This window comes from Mastomys coucha, unplaced genomic scaffold (genome assembly GCF_008632895.1).
Source record: "Mastomys coucha isolate ucsf_1 unplaced genomic scaffold, UCSF_Mcou_1 pScaffold15, whole genome shotgun sequence".
Classification (NCBI taxonomy): Eukaryota; Metazoa; Chordata; class Mammalia; order Rodentia; family Muridae; genus Mastomys; species Mastomys coucha.
Window position 1 is genome coordinate 153,250,208 of NW_022196897.1, and position 16,677 is coordinate 153,266,884.

General features: G+C 51.8%; 1 protein-coding gene across 1 annotated transcript in view; it reads right to left on the minus strand.

Moving 5' to 3' along the window:
• Positions 1 to 16,677, minus strand: part of Ptgis (prostaglandin I2 synthase) — a 34,651-nt gene that overhangs the window by 10,296 nt on the left and 7,678 nt on the right. The window contains exons 2-6 of the mRNA XM_031372821.1: positions 13,096 to 13,219; positions 10,497 to 10,675; positions 9,268 to 9,411; positions 6,570 to 6,721; positions 461 to 642 (exon numbers count right to left, since the gene is read on the minus strand). Coding sequence (XP_031228681.1) covers positions 461 to 642; positions 6,570 to 6,721; positions 9,268 to 9,411; positions 10,497 to 10,675; positions 13,096 to 13,219 — 781 coding nt within the window. The remainder of the gene's footprint in view (positions 1 to 460; positions 643 to 6,569; positions 6,722 to 9,267; positions 9,412 to 10,496; positions 10,676 to 13,095; positions 13,220 to 16,677) is intronic.

The following is a 16,677-nucleotide window of genomic DNA, read 5'->3' on the forward strand; positions in this document are numbered from 1 at the left end:
AGAGAGGGAAAGAAAGGAACTGAGGTGGAAGGGGCTGGAGAACCAAGACAGCCCGGGCAGGAGTCCATTAAGCTACGTATAAAGTTTACAGGCTAAAGGCAAAGCCTTCCCAGCATACCCGGCTCTCATCCGTCCCAGCATACAAACCATACATGCTATCACATATCTGTAACCCAGCATTCAACAGGTGGAAGAAGGAGGACCACATGTTCAAGATTATCCTTGGCTACATGGCACGTTTGAGGCTAGCCTGGGCTACATGAGTCTCGTTTTTCTATCAGTCTGCCATTTTTCTTTTATGTTAAACAAGCAAAGCCTATCATTTGGACCACCTGTTTACAAAGCTGCTGGACCAGAGAAACAGTGTAGGGTGGGGCGACCAGCAGGCTGTGTGCTCACACTCTCACCTGCTCACACAGGCACACACCCATGAATTCCACACCTACGCAGCCATGCTTACCTGTGTGGCCCAGAGCTGCAACACCAGAGCCCGGGCCTGCATCTCCTCTGACACCCCCATCTCTTCAAGATGTCTCAGATAACTCTCCAGCCAGCTGCTCCGGTCAGCCCTGGAGGCCAGCCTGGCTGGGGACAGCAGCTTCCACAGGCGGCTTTTGACACTGCACGCATGGTCTTTGTCCCCTGCAGGGACAGAGCACAGAAGAGGAAGGTTGTAGTCGCCGCTAGGCCAGGGCCACTCAGCCCCAGCCTTTCACAAGTATTCTGGGTATCGCTGATGGGAAAGCCTGGGCGAAGCCCTGTAAGAGTGGCCTAGGACCCATGTCTGTTAGCTGAAAGGCACGAGGGCCCGTTCCTGCAAGAGAGAACTTCTCCATAGCAAGAGCCCAATAGAGATTTGGTGAATTCGTGAGGCTTTAGGGAGCTACTTAGGAGGACCACATTTGAGGCCACAGCCTCTCCCCTGGGACCTAGATCAGAGCAAGGACAGACGGTGCACCAAAGGCGAGGGGGATCATCCCAAAGGAGCTGCACTGGCCATTGGTGGGGACACAGACCTGGGGTCTCCACTCAAACTCCTCTAGAGCAGACGGGTAAGGTCAGCAGAGGAAGATCCCACAGAAGAGGGTATGTAGACCTGAAGAGAAGAGAGACTTCTAGGCTGCTCCAACCCACCCTCAGACATGGCAGAGCAAGTGGCTCCACCCAGGCACACGTTTTCTAAGGAAACTAGTAATCTGGGCCAGGTGTGGTAGCGCACGCCTTTCATCCCAGCACTTGGGAGGCAGAGGCAGGTGGATCTCTGTGAGTTTCGAGGCCAGCCTGGTCTACAGAGCGAGTTCCAGAACAGCCAGAGCTACACAGAGAAACCCTGTCTTGAAAAACCAAACGAGGAGGGGGAAAAAAAAGCCAGTAAGCCAGGTGCTCCTGTGTCTGTCTGCCTGTCCATCCATCTGTCTGTCTGTTCATTCATCTGTCCATCCATCTGTCTACAGTTGCTGGTGCTGGGGATGGAAACTGAGCCTTCTATATACTGAGCTACACTCTAGCCTCCTTCTGTGCTTGTAACTTTGACAGTGGAGCCTGCACAGGCCACAGAGGCATTTTAGGGCCTCTGAAGGGTAAGCTTTGCCTCAAGGATGCCAGCCTAGATGTGAGCAGGGGTCGGAGAGGGACAAGGCCAGGCACTCAGGGTCTCTGCAGAACAACACCGCTTGCAGTGGTCTGCAAATGCTGCCAACTAACTTAAAAACAGTAAGCCTAGGGCTGGGACGGTAGGTACACCACATCCACAGCTCTTACGTGGCGCTGGGATTGAAACTCAGGTCCTCTTGGCTGTGCGGCCAGCACTCTGCCGACAGAGCCATCTCCCAGCTTGGACTTAGTATTTTTGAATTTGAATGGCAACATTTTTCAGACAAAGGGCTCACCTTCTCCATACTACTTTGGGTAATGTGGCATTCCAGATTTAAAGTGTTGAACCCATGGGCTCATCTGAAACACAGAGCTTTCCTGGGTCTCCCACAGTGTCAGGTTCTTGAGAGCCCCCAGTGTCCTGGGAGGCCAGGCCCCAGCCAGGCTATGAGAGTCCCCATGTGAGATCAAAATCTGGAGTTTAAAAAAAAAAATCGCCAAGGGACACAGGGAGGAGGTGACAGCATCACCCCCAGCAATGGTTTAGATGTCCCCAGTGTCCTCTGACCAGAGGTGAAGGGCTCCACAAAGCCACAGAAATATCTCACTGTACTTGAGGCCCAAACTTACAATTGCAATCTCTCATCGTGCAGTCATTGTGGCTGCATGTGTATGTCCTGTGTTGTATGTATGTCATGTGTAACGTGCGCACATGTACATGTTAGTGCACACGTGCATGTGACTGTGTGTATGTGCATATATGTGTGCATGTGCATATGTGTGCCTTTGTGCATGTGTACATGTGTGCCCGTGTACCTGTGTGCATGTATGCATCTATGCATGCGTGCATGTGCACATTTGTGCATGCGTTCTCCTCTATTGCAGTGGTTCTCAACCTCCCTAACAATGTGACCCTTTAGTATAGTTCCTCATGTTGTGACCCCCAATCATAAAATTGTTTCCTTGCTACCTCATAGCTGTAATTTTGCTACTGTTATGAATCGTAATGGAAACATCTGTGTTTTCTGATGTCCCATGTGACCCCTGTGAAAGGGTCATTTGACTCGCGCTCGCAGGGTAAGAACCTCTGCTCTATTGCTTTCCACCTTATTTTGCAAGTCAGGCTCTCTCACTAAACCTAAATCCTTTTAGCCACATTGACCGGCAGTGAACCCCAAAGGACCCACCCCACACCCAACACTGGGTTTATAGATGCCATACTCAACTCTTACCTAGGGGCTGGCGATTCAGATCAATTCCTCACACCCTGACATCAAACACTTACCCACAGAGCCTCTTTTCCAGCTCTCCATTTTTTTATTACAACTAAAAAGCACCTCAGGGCGGTCTGACCCGACCCTGTGTCCAGAGGGTAGAGCAAGCGACGCAGACGCAGAAGCCGCAGAAACCTATGTTGTGTGGATCTGACTGAGGCCTGGCCGTCTCTGGGCCTCAGTCACTTCCTTACCCACGGAGGGAGGCCTTCACCCCTGTACACTCAAGTCTCTTCCTGGATGCCCCTCTGAGCTCAGAGATAGCCTGGTGGAGATGATCTGTGAATGGCTGCTGTGTTACCTCGGGGCCATTAGAATCTCAATCACACTGTGACTCTTCCTGTGAAATGTCTCCTGTTGGGTGGGTAAACTGAGGGCACACATCTGTAATCCCAGCACTCAGGAGGCAGAGATAAGAGGATCACCAGGCTGAGGCCAGCCTGTACTACATAGCGAGTTCCCAGCCATCCTGGTCTACACAGCAAGGTTCTCTCTTTGTCCCCTCTGCCCCTTTCAAAAAAGTATTCAAGTAAAACATACAAGCCCTCAGGACTCTTGAGGTCCCAGAGGGTCAACTTTCTTTTCATGTGTATGTTTTGGGCAACATGAATACATTTTTATATTTGAAATATACTTGAAAAGATGAAGAATTTCACATGCACACAGAAAACGCTAAGAGAGAGAAAACCAGCTGTGGTTACACAACTGTGATCCCAGAAATAGTGGAGGCAGGAGGATTGAAAGTTTACAATCATCCTTGGCTACCTAGTGAGTCTAAGGCTAACCTGGGTTACAAGAGACCCTGACTATACACATACATGCACACACATATATAAACATATACATATACATACATATAACACTTGAGTATCATACATACATATGATGAAGGGGGAGAAGCAGGAGGATGAAGAGGCAGGAACCTAAGCCTTCACACCTGGTGAGCTATAAGAATTCATTTTCTCTTTGCTTCATCTCAATTCTTTTTTTTTTTGTTTGTTTGTTTGTTTGTTTGTTTGTTTGTTTTTCAAGACAGGGTTTCTCTTTGTAGCCCTAGCTGTCCTGGAACTCACTCTGTAGACTAGGCTGGCCTCGAACTCAGAAATCCACCTGCCTCTGCCTCCCAAGTGGTGGGATCAAAGGCATGTGCCACCACCTCCCGGCTCTCATCTCAATTCTTAAAGACAAAAATCCAAGCACATCGTTACCACATCTAGATTGAGGTGGAAGGTTCTGGCCAGCGCTCCCCACCTCTGATCACTAGCCACCATGGGATTCATCCCCTTCTCTTCCACAGGTTTGGGGGCTGCTCACGTATAATGCGCTCACACATTACGTTAGTTATTTAATCAGCCCCTATCTGGCACTGGTGAGTTCTAGCTCTGCAGTAACAGACAGTGTGGCCATGAGTATCCTTATCTGCCAGTATATGTGAGTATTTCTGTGAGATCATTTCCTGGAAGAGAGACCATGGGAGAGAAGGGTGTACATTTGATATTTTGGTAGGGTTTTCCCTGTTGGGCTTCTGGGCACACTGCACCCACCAGGTCTGGGAATGGCTTGCAGCCCCCTGACAGCAACTGTCCAACACTGCCACCTGCTGCTCATACTGGGAAACAGCACTTCATGGATGCGTCCTGTGTCCCATGGAAGGAGGGAGAGTGAAGAAACTTTTTCTGGAGAAGCAACAGGTGCTGGGATGGGACATATGTTTAACACACTGGGCTTTGCAATCAGACAAAGTGTGCACGTTGTCTATTCCGCCAACTATCTGCTGCTCCTGTGACAAGTGATTTCACCTGTGTGAGCCCCAGACCCCCGGGACTGCGTGAGACAGTGAACAATCTGTAGAGACAATTTGGGTGGACAGCTCCCGGAGAGGACCTGCAGAGGCTAGAGAAGCCAAATGATAGCTCAACATGCTAGGCAGGGAGGTGAGAAGGATGCCGAATGCCCATTTCTGCCCTCCGGGTTGATGACTGCGTCTGACATATGACAAGAGGAAACCACAGTCTCTCTGCCCGGCAGGCTGGCAAATCATCGGGAAGACAGGTGACAGTCCTCGGGCACGGCAGATCCTTGGGTAGGTGTGTGAATGGCAGTGAACACATAATCTTGGCTCTTGGGAGACTGAGATAGGAGGATCCCAAATTTAAGGACTAGTCTGGTCTACAGAGAGACCCTGCTTCAAAAAAGCAAAATGAAGCAGAGAGAAAACATATTTGAAAATACTAAGGTGTCCCGGAACAAGGCCAAGTCCTCAGCAAGCGATAATGCTATTTCCCTATGGCCTCGGCAGAGCCTGAAGATCCCCTTCTAAGATGATGGCCTCCTTCCCATTGGGCACAGTGAGACCACAGAGATCCAGGAAGGTGGAGCCCAGGATCTGTCATGTCCCCTCCCTTCTGTTGTGCTGTGCCAGCAGAGCAGGAGACAGGGAAGTGGCTGGCTAGCCCAAAGCCTCAAGCCGGGCAGAGATTCCAGGACACACGCCTCAGTCTTCTCAAGGGCTCTGAATCCAAATGGGCTTCGATGGTCTGGATATGAAATATGTCCCCAGCGGGCTCCTGTACTGAAGGCTTGGTTCCCAGCTGGTGGCATTATGAGAGATGGCTGGGGTTAACGGTCAGATGAGTGAACAGCTGGAAAGGGCTGGTAGGGGTGGGGGTGGAGGCAGCAGATTAAGGGTATGTGCCTTTGAAGGGCGAATCTTATCCCCCAGACCCCTTCTTCCAGCTTTCTCCACTTCCCAGCTGCCATGAGGTAGGCAGTATCCTCTGCTGAGTGCTCCTACTGAGTGCTCCTACTGAGTAAGTGCTCCTACTGAGCGCTCATGCCCCCATCATGGTCAGACACAGCACAGGCCCACAGCAATGGAATCAGGTATCTGTGGATCGAAAACCTCTGAAACCAGGAGTCAAAACACATCCTTCCATCTTGAGTGTTTTCCTTGGATAGTTTATCACACAGTTTTCACTGCTTCTTCTATATTAACTACATAATTAATTGGTTAATTTTTGGTTGTTTAAGACAGAGTCTTACTATGTAGCCTTGGCTACCTTGGAGTTTGCTATGTAGACCAGGCTGGACTCAAATTCACAGAGATCTACCTGCCTCTGCCTTCCAAGTGCTGGGACTAAAGGCGTGCGAGACCACACCGGGCTGTTGTTGCTTCTTATGGGAAAGACCAGATGGTCTTTCTGTGCACGGGACCCACCACCTGGAGCCATAATGTTCTTATGCACTGTGTGAAGATTCAAATGCACATCTCTGTCTCCCTTATTGAATAAGGGTAGCAACTCTTATTCAGAGATTCTCCAGTCTCGCCAGTTGTTCTCTGATATGTCAATAAAGAGAGCTTAACAGCCAATGACAGAGCAGGGGAGAGAGTAAGGCGGGACTTCCTGCCAGCCAGGGGAGGGGATTCTGCCCAGGGAAGACAAGACGTTCAGGAGAGAGAATGAGAAAGCTATAACATGCCGGTGTCTCTGGGGTTTGGGCTGGGAGGTAGCCAGATTAGCATAAAAGATTAAAACAGAGTGGTAGCTGCTCAGTTGTTGTGCCTTTAAAGCATGTTAAATAAATAGAATGGTCCAATCTCAGTTATTTGGAAGGTAAAGCCAGGTAAGAGGAAAACTATAACAGACTTATTAAAATGCCATTAACAAGTACCCACTTCCGCAGTGACGTCATGGTGCTTACCCACTGACAGGGAGCCTCGAGCCAGTTTGGGGAGCAGCAGATCCAGCTGGCGGAAGGTGTGGAAAACATCAGCTGAATGGGCACGGTCTTGGGCCTGACTCTCACGGGTGCGTGGTGAGGCCTCCACTCCATACAGGGTCAGGTAGCCGGCGCTGGGGTGACAGCAACGAGTCAGGTCCTGTCTTGAGTTCCTACCCCGCCTAGAGTTCCCCTCTTTGGTTTCTAGCCTGCCTATTTCCCTCAGGGACGGAGTGTGACCTGAATATGTAAATATGAAATAACCCTTTGTTTCCCAAGTTGAGTTTAGTCGGAGTATTTTATCACAGCAACAAAATGGGGCAGAACGCCACCCCGCCTTCATAAGCTCCCCAGTCACGGGTCTCCCAGGAGAGCGTTTTCCAAGCAGGGAGAGGGAGAAACGGGGAGGAGGGGGATGAGACTGAGAGAAGCATGCGTAGCCCCCACCCTGTGCCACACCCACACAGTGCGTGGAGCACTAGGCCCGCGATGAACGATAGGTCAATGGTGGTGGGTAGTAAGTCAATAGAGCAGCAGTGAGTGGTGGGTCAATGGAGCAACAGTGAGTGGCTGGGGGGTAGATACACGGATGGATGCAGAGATGTGGATGGGTGGTTGGATAGATGGGTAGATGGATGTCGAGTCAGAGATGGATAGGTTGTCGTCTGGATGAATGGACGAGAATGGTTGGATGTAGGTGGTGTGTGGGGTGGTAGGGTGTGTGGAAAGATGGATATGTAAATAGAACACACTCCTGAGGACTCTGGTGACAGGCCATCCAGGCCACCATCACAACCCACCTGCACCCCACTTCCGTCTCCAGCCCAGCCCAGTGTCTGTGCCCCTGGAAACAAACCCTCAAGGGAGGAGACTCACACCTGCTCTCTCCTCTGGGCTAACAAGAAGCCCGCTTCCCCTGGGGCTCAGAGGCCAAGCTCAGCCTTCCCCATACCTCATCTTCAGCCTGAAAGGTTCCCTTCTTTCCCTCTCCTAACTCTGGGCAATAGTGGGGGACAGACATAGCCCAGGAATGTGAGTCAGCTCCCCACCAGCGTACATGGGTCCAGTCGGCCACTAGGTGGCGCTCGGTGCCATAAACTAAAATGGAGCTGACAGAGCCCAGTGTGGAAAGCACACAGCTCCCGGGAGGTGGAGAGTTAGTGGCCTAGAGACTATGTAGCAAGCTTTCCCAGCAGGAAACCCAACTACAGCTGCCCTGGAGAGGAGCCCTCTGCTCAGGGCGAAGTGAGTTGCCAGGGAGGAAGGAGGCCAGAGCGGAACTTGGGGTGCCACTTTGAGATAGGGCCACCACAGGTCGTGTTGGAAGGTTCAGGTAGTTGGGCCATATGGACTGTCACCTCGTATCTGCCTTTCTGAATCTTACACGCTTTCCTTGCTCAGGTCCCTGCAATGTCCCAGCACACCAAGCCTGGTGGAGACAGGAACTCAGGCCAGGCTCAGGCCCTGTGAGGCTCCTATACTGACAACCAGCCCCCTTTTAAGACACCCTACCTCCTTGATGTTGACGTCTCTGTCCACACGAGGGTGCAGGGTGACAGAAGCCAGGACACCTGAGTGTCACCCTGCTGAGAACTTGCCAGTCAGAAACAAGGCTCTTTCTAGACCAGTCCTCACCTGGGGAGCCAGCAGCACATAGCCCTACTATGTGTGTGAACTGCCAAACAAGAAGGGAGGATGTCCCACTGAGAGCAGCTGCCTACTATGTCCCTGACAGGGACTCTGGGTGAGTCCGAAGATCTCAGTTTTCCCATCTAACGAGTGGGTCTGTAAGTGACCACCTCATGGAGCATGAAGTGAGCTTGCCCATCCAGTCCAAACAGACTTGATGTCACCTTGTGTACACACGTGCACTCACGTCAATTCTGCCTTCTCAGACATAAGGAACTCATCTGCTGCGTCCCCTGCTGTTTCCTGTGGGACCATTGAGGATGAGGCACAGCTGGAGGAGCTGCACTTTGCTGCACTGTTTTTACTACAGTTATGAGGCCTGACCTCAGGTCAAGCTCCCTGGTTAGTCTCCCAAGCATCACTGCTAGCCGATGAGGGCAGAGTCTAAGCCACAGCACAGATGCTGTGATGCTCAACCAGGGGACTGTGCGGGCTGGCTGTGTGTGTCAGCTTGACCCAGGCTGGAGTTATCACAGAGAAGGGAGCTTCAGTTGGGGAAGTGCCTCCATGAGATCCAGCTGTGGGGCATTTTCTCAATTAGTGATCAAGGATGGAGGGCCCATTGTGGGTGGTGCCATCCTTGGGCTGGTATCCTGGGTTCTATAAGAGAGCAGGCTGAGCAAGCCAGGGGAAGCAAGCCAGTAAGGAACATCCCTCCATGGCCTCTCCATCAGCTCCTGCTTCCTGACCTGCTTGAGTTCCAGTCCTGACTTCCTCTGGTGATAACAGCAGTGTGGAAGTGTAAGCTGAATAAACCCTTCCCTCGCTTAGCAACTCGCTTCTTGGTCGTGATGTTTGTGCAGGAATAGACATTCTGACTACGACAGGGACTCCCGCTCTGGAGGACACTTGGACACTCGGTGCCCTTTTACAGCTAACATCTGGTTTACAGCTCAAGTTGTGTGAAGCGCATTTGGGGTTCCACCTGAACCACCTCCCTCCTTTGAGTGTACCCTCAGCTCCCTCAGCCATGACAAGGTTGTGGGCTCACCTGAGTAGGGAGTTGTAGGAGAACTCTAGGAGTCCTGTCTCCTGCCAGCCACTGCTGGCTTCTGTGGAGTCACCCAGCAGGACGGTGCGAAGGTTGGCGTACATGGCTTCCGTGAGTGCCTGCAGGTCTCTATGCATGAGCGTCCTGAGACCAGCAACAGAACATAGATATTTGCCACTTAATATACTCAGAAAAAAAAGATTGCTTGTGTGTCAAAGGAATGACAGTTAGCACTGAGACAGTTTTATAGCAGAGAAACTCGGGTACAAAGTGTACAGTGTCAGGACAGGGAACGCAGGCAGGGAAGGACACCGCTGAGGCTCACCCTACAGTATGAGCTCTTGGCCAGGACAGTCTGTCCTCGCCTGGTGCACAGATTTGGACAATGGACCCACAGGCTTCTAGATGAGTGTGAAGCCAGCTCCTCCTCTATAAAAATCCAGCAGAGGGTTGGATTTCATCCAATTCCAGATGGACAGGGCATGGGACAAAGGCTGGGCTGCTGACCCAGTCTCCCCATGTGGACCTGAGACACAGTCTAAGGGTGCCCGGGGCCAGTGGGAGGGGAATGCTGGACTGTCCCCGTGCTGCCCAAAGCCTGGAGAGCTGTTCAGAGTCAAGGGTCAAAGGTGGTCTGTCGACCTGCAAGACTCCATCAAAGCCACCAATAACAGTGAGTTACTGGAGCGTCTAGGGGACAGCGCCCTGCCCGTGGAACCTAGTGTGGCAACACGAACCAGCAGGTGTGAGCCAGGCAGTGATTCTAGTTGCATTGGTTTCTTAACTGTCTCTCCTGGACAGTGACCTCAGGGCTAGCTGGAGAGTTTTACAGCAACTTGACACAGGCTAAGTCGTCGGAGAGGAGGGAACCCATGGCTAACAAAATGTCTCCATAAGATCTGGCTGTAGGCAAGCCTGTAGAGCATTTTTTTTTTTTAATTAGTGATTGTTGGGGGAGGGTACAACCCATTGTGGGTGGTGCTACCCTGAGCTGATGGTGCTGGGTTCTATGAAAAAGCAGACTGAGGAAGCCATTGGAAGCAAGCCTCTGCATCAGCTCCCACCTCCAGGGTTCTGCCCTGTTTGAGGTCATGCCCTCACTTCCTTCAGTGATGAACAGCAATATAGAATTGTACGGCCAAACACTTACTAAGACGGGGCAAAGGACAACAGGATGTGGCGTTGAAGCCCCTACCCCGGCCCGCCCGCAGGCCCATCTCTGCACTCACGGCTTCATCCTGGCCTTCTCCTCGCTGGGGTTGAAATTCGGAAGCTGCAGATCAAAAATCCTCTCCATAAGGAAGATGGCGTAGGGGTGGAAGTCCAGCCGTGTACGCAGTTCCCACACCACTGTGTCGTAAGAGTGTGGGTCCAGGAGGACAGTGACATACCTGCCTCCCACCAGCACCTGTTGGAGGAGTGGGTGGATGGCAACCCTCTGCATTCAGGCATCTGTCAGCAAGCATGGACACAACAGGCACTGGCCAGCAGCAGTCTGGCTCGCCCCTCCCATCCTTTGAGCGAAGGACTGCCACTCACCTATCTACCGCTGCAAAATTTAGGCTGGGCCATGGGACAACACGCCCCAAGTCTCCATGCTGAAGTGTATCAGAGCTAAGACGGGCCAAAGCCTTCCAAAAGCAAAGGTTGTAGCCAGGCCTATAATCGCAGCTCCTCAAGAGACTAAGGCAGAAGGATCCCGGGTTTGAGGGCTGACTAAATTGCAGTGAGTTCAAGGCCAACCCAGGTAATAATAGTAAGAGCCTGGCTCCAAATAAAAAAGGAGAAGGTGGCAGGGGTAAAAAGTAAAAAATGATGTGGTCTTTGCCTGGCCTGCATGATGTCCTGAATTTGATCCCTGGTACCATGACAAGGAAAAGGATGAGTAGAAGGACAGATAGTGCTGGGTAAACGCCAGCAGAATGACTGTAGGTGAGTGTGTGGCTGGAGTAGATGAAGGATGGGTGAGTAGGTGGACGGGTAAATGCCAGTGCCGACTGTAAATGGGTTGGGTACATGGATAAAGATGGAGGAAGGAGACATAAACTGAAGGAAAGATGGCTGGGTAACTAGATGGAATGAATACAGGAAGGCAAGAGAAAGGAAGGAAGGAAGGAAAGAAGGAAGGAAGGAAGGAAGGAAGGAAGGAAGGAAGGAAGGAAAGAAAGAAGGAAGGAAGGAAAGAAGAAAGGAAGGAAGGAAGGAAGGAAGGAAGGAAGGAAGGAAGGAAGGAAGGAAAGGGATGTGTTAGGTAGCGAGTGCAGGTGGGGAACAAAAGGACATATGGACAGATCTGTTAGATGAGTGGCTACAGGTCAGAATGTTGGGGGCATGGGTGACAAGATGCTAAGCAGACCAAACAACAACCTGAAGCATGAACACCAGAGGGCCGAGAGCTGGGAGCATTCAAGAACAAGGGGTGATTGAAGGGTCCTGAAGACAAAGATTGGTGATGGATGAGTGGATAGGTGAGTAGGGAGATGTATGGGTGGGTGTGTGGGTGGGTATGTGTATCTATGGGTGGGTAGGGATTTGCATTGGTAGGTGGGTGGATGTGTGGGTAAATGGGTGGGTGGGTAGGTGGGTAAGAAGATAGATGGATGAATGAATGGATGGGTGGGCAGATGGGTAAATGGGTAGATGGGTGGGTAATGGGTGGGTGGGTAGGTAGGTAAGAAGGTAGATGGGTGGGTAGGTAGGAAGGTAAGGTGGTTGGATGGTTAGGTAGATGGGTGGATAGATGAGTGAATAACTAGATGGATGGGTGGATGGGTTGGTGGGTGAGTGGATGGGTAAGTGAGTGGGTAGATGGGTGGATGACTGGGTGGGTAGATGAGTGGGTTGGGTGGATGAGTGGGTAGATGAATTAGTAGTGGGTGGATGGGTAAATGGGTAGATGAGTAGGTGGGTAGGTGGATGGATGGGTAGGAAGGTGGGTGATTGGTTGGTGGGGGGTGGGAAAATGGGTAGATGGGTGAATGGGTGGGTAGATGGGTGGATGACTGGGTGGGTAGATGGGTGGACAGGTGGATGAATACAAAAGTAGATGTACAGAGAGCAGACCAGAGTCAGGTGCTGAGTGGAGAGATGGTGACCATTGGCTGGGCAGTGGTAGATGGAGATAAATGTGGAAGATGAATGGAGGGAAGTCAGTGGAACTGGAATCTAGAGAGGAAACTGAATGGCGCTGGGTGAACGAGTGGAGAATGCTGGGTGAGTTTGGATAGGTAGATAGGGGCTGAAGAGCAGTTAACAAGAACACTGGCTACTCTTCCAGAGGAACTGAGTTCGGCTCCCAGCACCCCGTAGTATCTCACAACCATCTGTATCTCCAGCTCCAGGGGGTCTGACACTTTCGTCTGGCCTCTGAGGGCATCTGCACAGATGTCATAACAGACGCACACAGATATACACATGTATACATGAATAAAAACTAATCTTAAAAAAGATAGATAAAAAGATCTTTTTTAAAAAAAAAAAAGACTAGATAGATGATAGAAAGACAGACACAGTGGGTGAATATACAGAAAGACAGATGGGTAATTGGGTGAGTGGAAGTGTATTTAATCTTAATTGACAAGCTGGTTATGCTGAGAGACACCGTAAATACTGGTGTTCATCCCGAGAAGTGCTTGAGAGGGCACACCCTTAGAGCACAGAGCCCTGCGGATGACTGATCCACAGTATGCACAGTTGGACAGGCAGAGGGACAGTCGGCCTCCCCTGGATAGGTACAGGTGGATGGGTCGGTATGTGGGTAGATGCTGGAGGAGTGGATGGCCCCAATGGGGAGCAGCCACTCACCCTGTCCCTCCTAGAGATACTCACGGTAAATATGTCACCGTGTTTCTCCTTCATCCTGGTAAGGAAGCTGGCGGCATCTCTCCCAAACTCCAAGGCATGGCCCAGCCAGGGGATGCTGCCCAGATCCAACGGAGGCTCACCAGGCCGCCTGCAGAAGCCACAGCACTTAGTGTCATGTGATAAGGCAAGGGAGGGAACTGAGAGCAGAAGCCACGGGGAAGTCAGAGGAGGCTGACAACTGGAGGTGGAAGGGGGTGGATAGTGTCTGAGAAAAGAGTTTTACAGCAAGAGGGAACTGCAAGAGCAAAGGCCCTGGGGTTGGTGTCATTGGCTCAAAGGATAGTGTGGAAGTGGGTAGGCATGGGCCAACAGAGTAAAGACAAATGTATGTAGCCAGAGCCAGGTTGTGGGTGAGACTCTATGGTCCTGTAGGCAGGAGGACACTGGCTTTGTCTCGGAGTGAGGAAGGGGTCCTGGGTGGGCCTGTGAGGAAGATGACTGGGGTGGGGAAGGTGGACAGATATGTTAGCCTCTGGGTAACTCTGGGATGGACCCAGAGTGAGGGTGGAGACGGAGGCGGAGGCAGAGGTTGGGGGCCATGCAGGGTCTACTGCATAGATGACTCCCTGTGGGAGGGAGCTTCTGGCACCCAGCAGAAGGGCCCAGAGTTCTCTGAGCCAGTCTGAGCTCGGGTCATCTCATGCTCCTTCTCCTGCCCACAGGAAGACATCAGTGTCGGGGACGGGGTGGCAGGACACAGGCTTCGTCACAGTCTCTGCTCGATGGAGCCAAACCTGGGAGCCCTCTGAGGCAAGAGCCAGGCCATGCCCAGGGCAGGAAAACACGCTGCCTCAGCTGCCAACAAAGTTAGTCTGTACTGTCCTTGGGGAAGGAGCACTGTAAGGTACGGTCAGGTCCCTAAGAAAGGCAGGTCCAACCACAACCCATGGTGGGTTTGATCCCTCCTTGTTGTGTGTGTGTGTGTGCGCGCGCGCGCGTGTGTGTGTGTGTGTGTGTGCGCATGTGTGTGCGTGTGTGCGTGTGCGTATGTGTGTGCGTGCGTGCATGCGTGCGTGTGCATGTGTGTGTGTGTGTGTGTGTGTGTGTGTGTGTGTGTGTGTATACATGTGCAAGGCCCAGAGAGTCTGAAGAGTGTATCAGATTCCCTGGAACTGCAGTTACTGACAGTTGTGAACAGCCCAATATGGGTGCTGGGAACGAAACCAGAACCTCTATAAGAGTGGCAAGCCTCGCAGCAGGTAAGCCATCTCTCCAGCCCCCCAGGGGACAGCCTTTAAAACAAGCTTTCTTTTTAATGAGCCAGTCCTTATGGGGAGATGTGGCTTCTCTGGGCAAAGAGAGTCAAATCGGGAGAAGAATAGGGTCAGTCTCTGTGGCTGGCTTTGAGGATACAGGGGACAGCCACTGGCTGCAGACAGGGACGCAGGGGTCTCTGTCCTCCACATGGACTCTGCCCACCCTGACCCCAACCTCTGTGAGCTCAGGACCAGCTAACGGCTTAAACTACTACACAAACTAAGTACCACACAGATTCATAGCGCCTTGGGCTTGGCTTCCATGGGAAGTTACATCTCATCTCCAACCTCCCGCAGGAGGGACTGTGAGCTAAGGAAGCCCCTGGGAGGTCCCTAAGCACCTATGAGGACCCCGACTCAGCCCGAGAGGCATCAGAACCACAGGGACGCAAAAAGCCCCAGACACAGAGCTACTACATAATGAATGAGTGAATGCATGCATTAATGAGTGAGTGAATGTGTGGCTAACGTATGAATGAATAACTGACAGTGAATGAATGAATGAGTGACCAGCGTATGAATGAATAACTGAGAATGACCAAGTGAAGGAATGAATGAACAACTGAATGAGTGAATGAACAATCAATGTATGGATGAATAACTGACAGTGATTTAGTGAGTGTCATATCTTTCCTCTCTCTGTGGTTCATTCACTCACTCACCAAACATTACTACAAGGCAGACACTGAAGTCGCCCAAGTGCCACTCACTGAGCCACGGCTGCACTTGAATTACCACCCAGAACATCGCTCATTGTTGCTGGTGGTAGCAGCTGGTGTTCAGAGGCCACAGCTCAGTGGCTTCTCTCCTCAAGGAACAGCTTTTCCCACAAGACCCATTTTACGGAGGAGAAAACTGAGGCATGGAGAGACGGAAGCCCTTGCCTGGAGAAGTGCTGGGTTTCCATCCAGAGCTCATATGATCACCCCTACTGAGCATCTGTACCCCCACTTTACAGATGTGGAAATAGAGTCACAGAGAGGTGACAGCAGCCTGCCACTGTGCAGGATCTGTCCCTGGGAGCATCTTTGGGAACAGAGGGGCTTCCTCCTCCAGGCTTTACAGCAGCAATGGGACAGATGGGACAGTGAATCAGGTGTTATTTCTGGCCATGCCCCTCTCCCACAGAGAAACCCAAGAAGGTGCAGACAAAGGCAGGAAGCTGGAGCCTGGGCGCCAGGGCCTTACAGCTCCCCTGCGCTGGACCCCAAGCCAATCCCAGCGCAGGCCACATTCCAGGATGACTCAGCCTGCGGACAGCAGGGGCTAAGGAGGTTCTATTTCAGAGCCTGCGGTCTCCCAAGGCTAATTGACACTCTCACTCTTTTGAGGCCCTGCCAGGCCAGGAGTTGGGGGAGGAAGGGGCTGAGGTGAGCCCTTTCATCCTGTTTTCCATAGGCCAAGATGTCCCTCTGTTGTCTCTCCCGGTGTGTCCCTCCAGGTAGGGGCCTCTAGACTCTGAGGGGTTCTGACTCACAGAGCCTAAGCCCAGCGCTGCCACAGCCTTTGTGAACCAGGGGAGGGAGTCGGTAGGGACTGTCAGGCCCTCTGAGGCAACCCTGGCTTGACAATGGTGTCCTTGTTGAATGGATCTATTCCAAAAGAGCAGGGGACCTAGTGTGTACTCAAACCGAAAACTGCACCTGGAACGTAGTAGGTGCTTAAAGAATACACATCACAGTAATAAACTGTGCACATAGTCAGACTCAGTGAAAGAGCCTGCCTCCCAGGGTTGCTGAGAGGGTCAAGAGGGAAGGCCCTAGCAGTCCGAGTTCTGGAAGGACCAACTCAGAGGCTAGCTTGATCAGCTGTGCGCTGCCCAACCTTTCTGTGTTCAGAGCACAGCAAGAAAGGGCCCTGCGAGGATTTGCTGGGAAATGGAACAGGGCTCGGTTCTCCTCCGCTGCCTAGGGAGTTGAACCTCTCTTTTTGACCTACTTACCCCAGTCTTCCTCCAACGGGCACCCACAGGCCCCTGGGGATTCCTATCTGCCACTAACACGGGCTCTTCTTAAGCTATTCCATGTTGTGGCCCCGCCCCGCCCCGCCCCGCCCCCTTCACTGCCTATTAGAAAAAAAGCATATGGCGGCTGAGCGGGCCTGGCTCAGTGCATATGCTTGCCAAGCATGCGTGAAGCTCTAGGCTCATCCTCAGCGTGAATAAACCGGGATGTGGTTGTAAACCCCTGGCACCCCAGCACACAGGAGGTGAGGCAGGTCATACTCAAGGCTAGCCTGGGATACTCTCTCTCAAAGAAAAAAAGAAGAAACAAGAAAAAAAGAAAAAGAA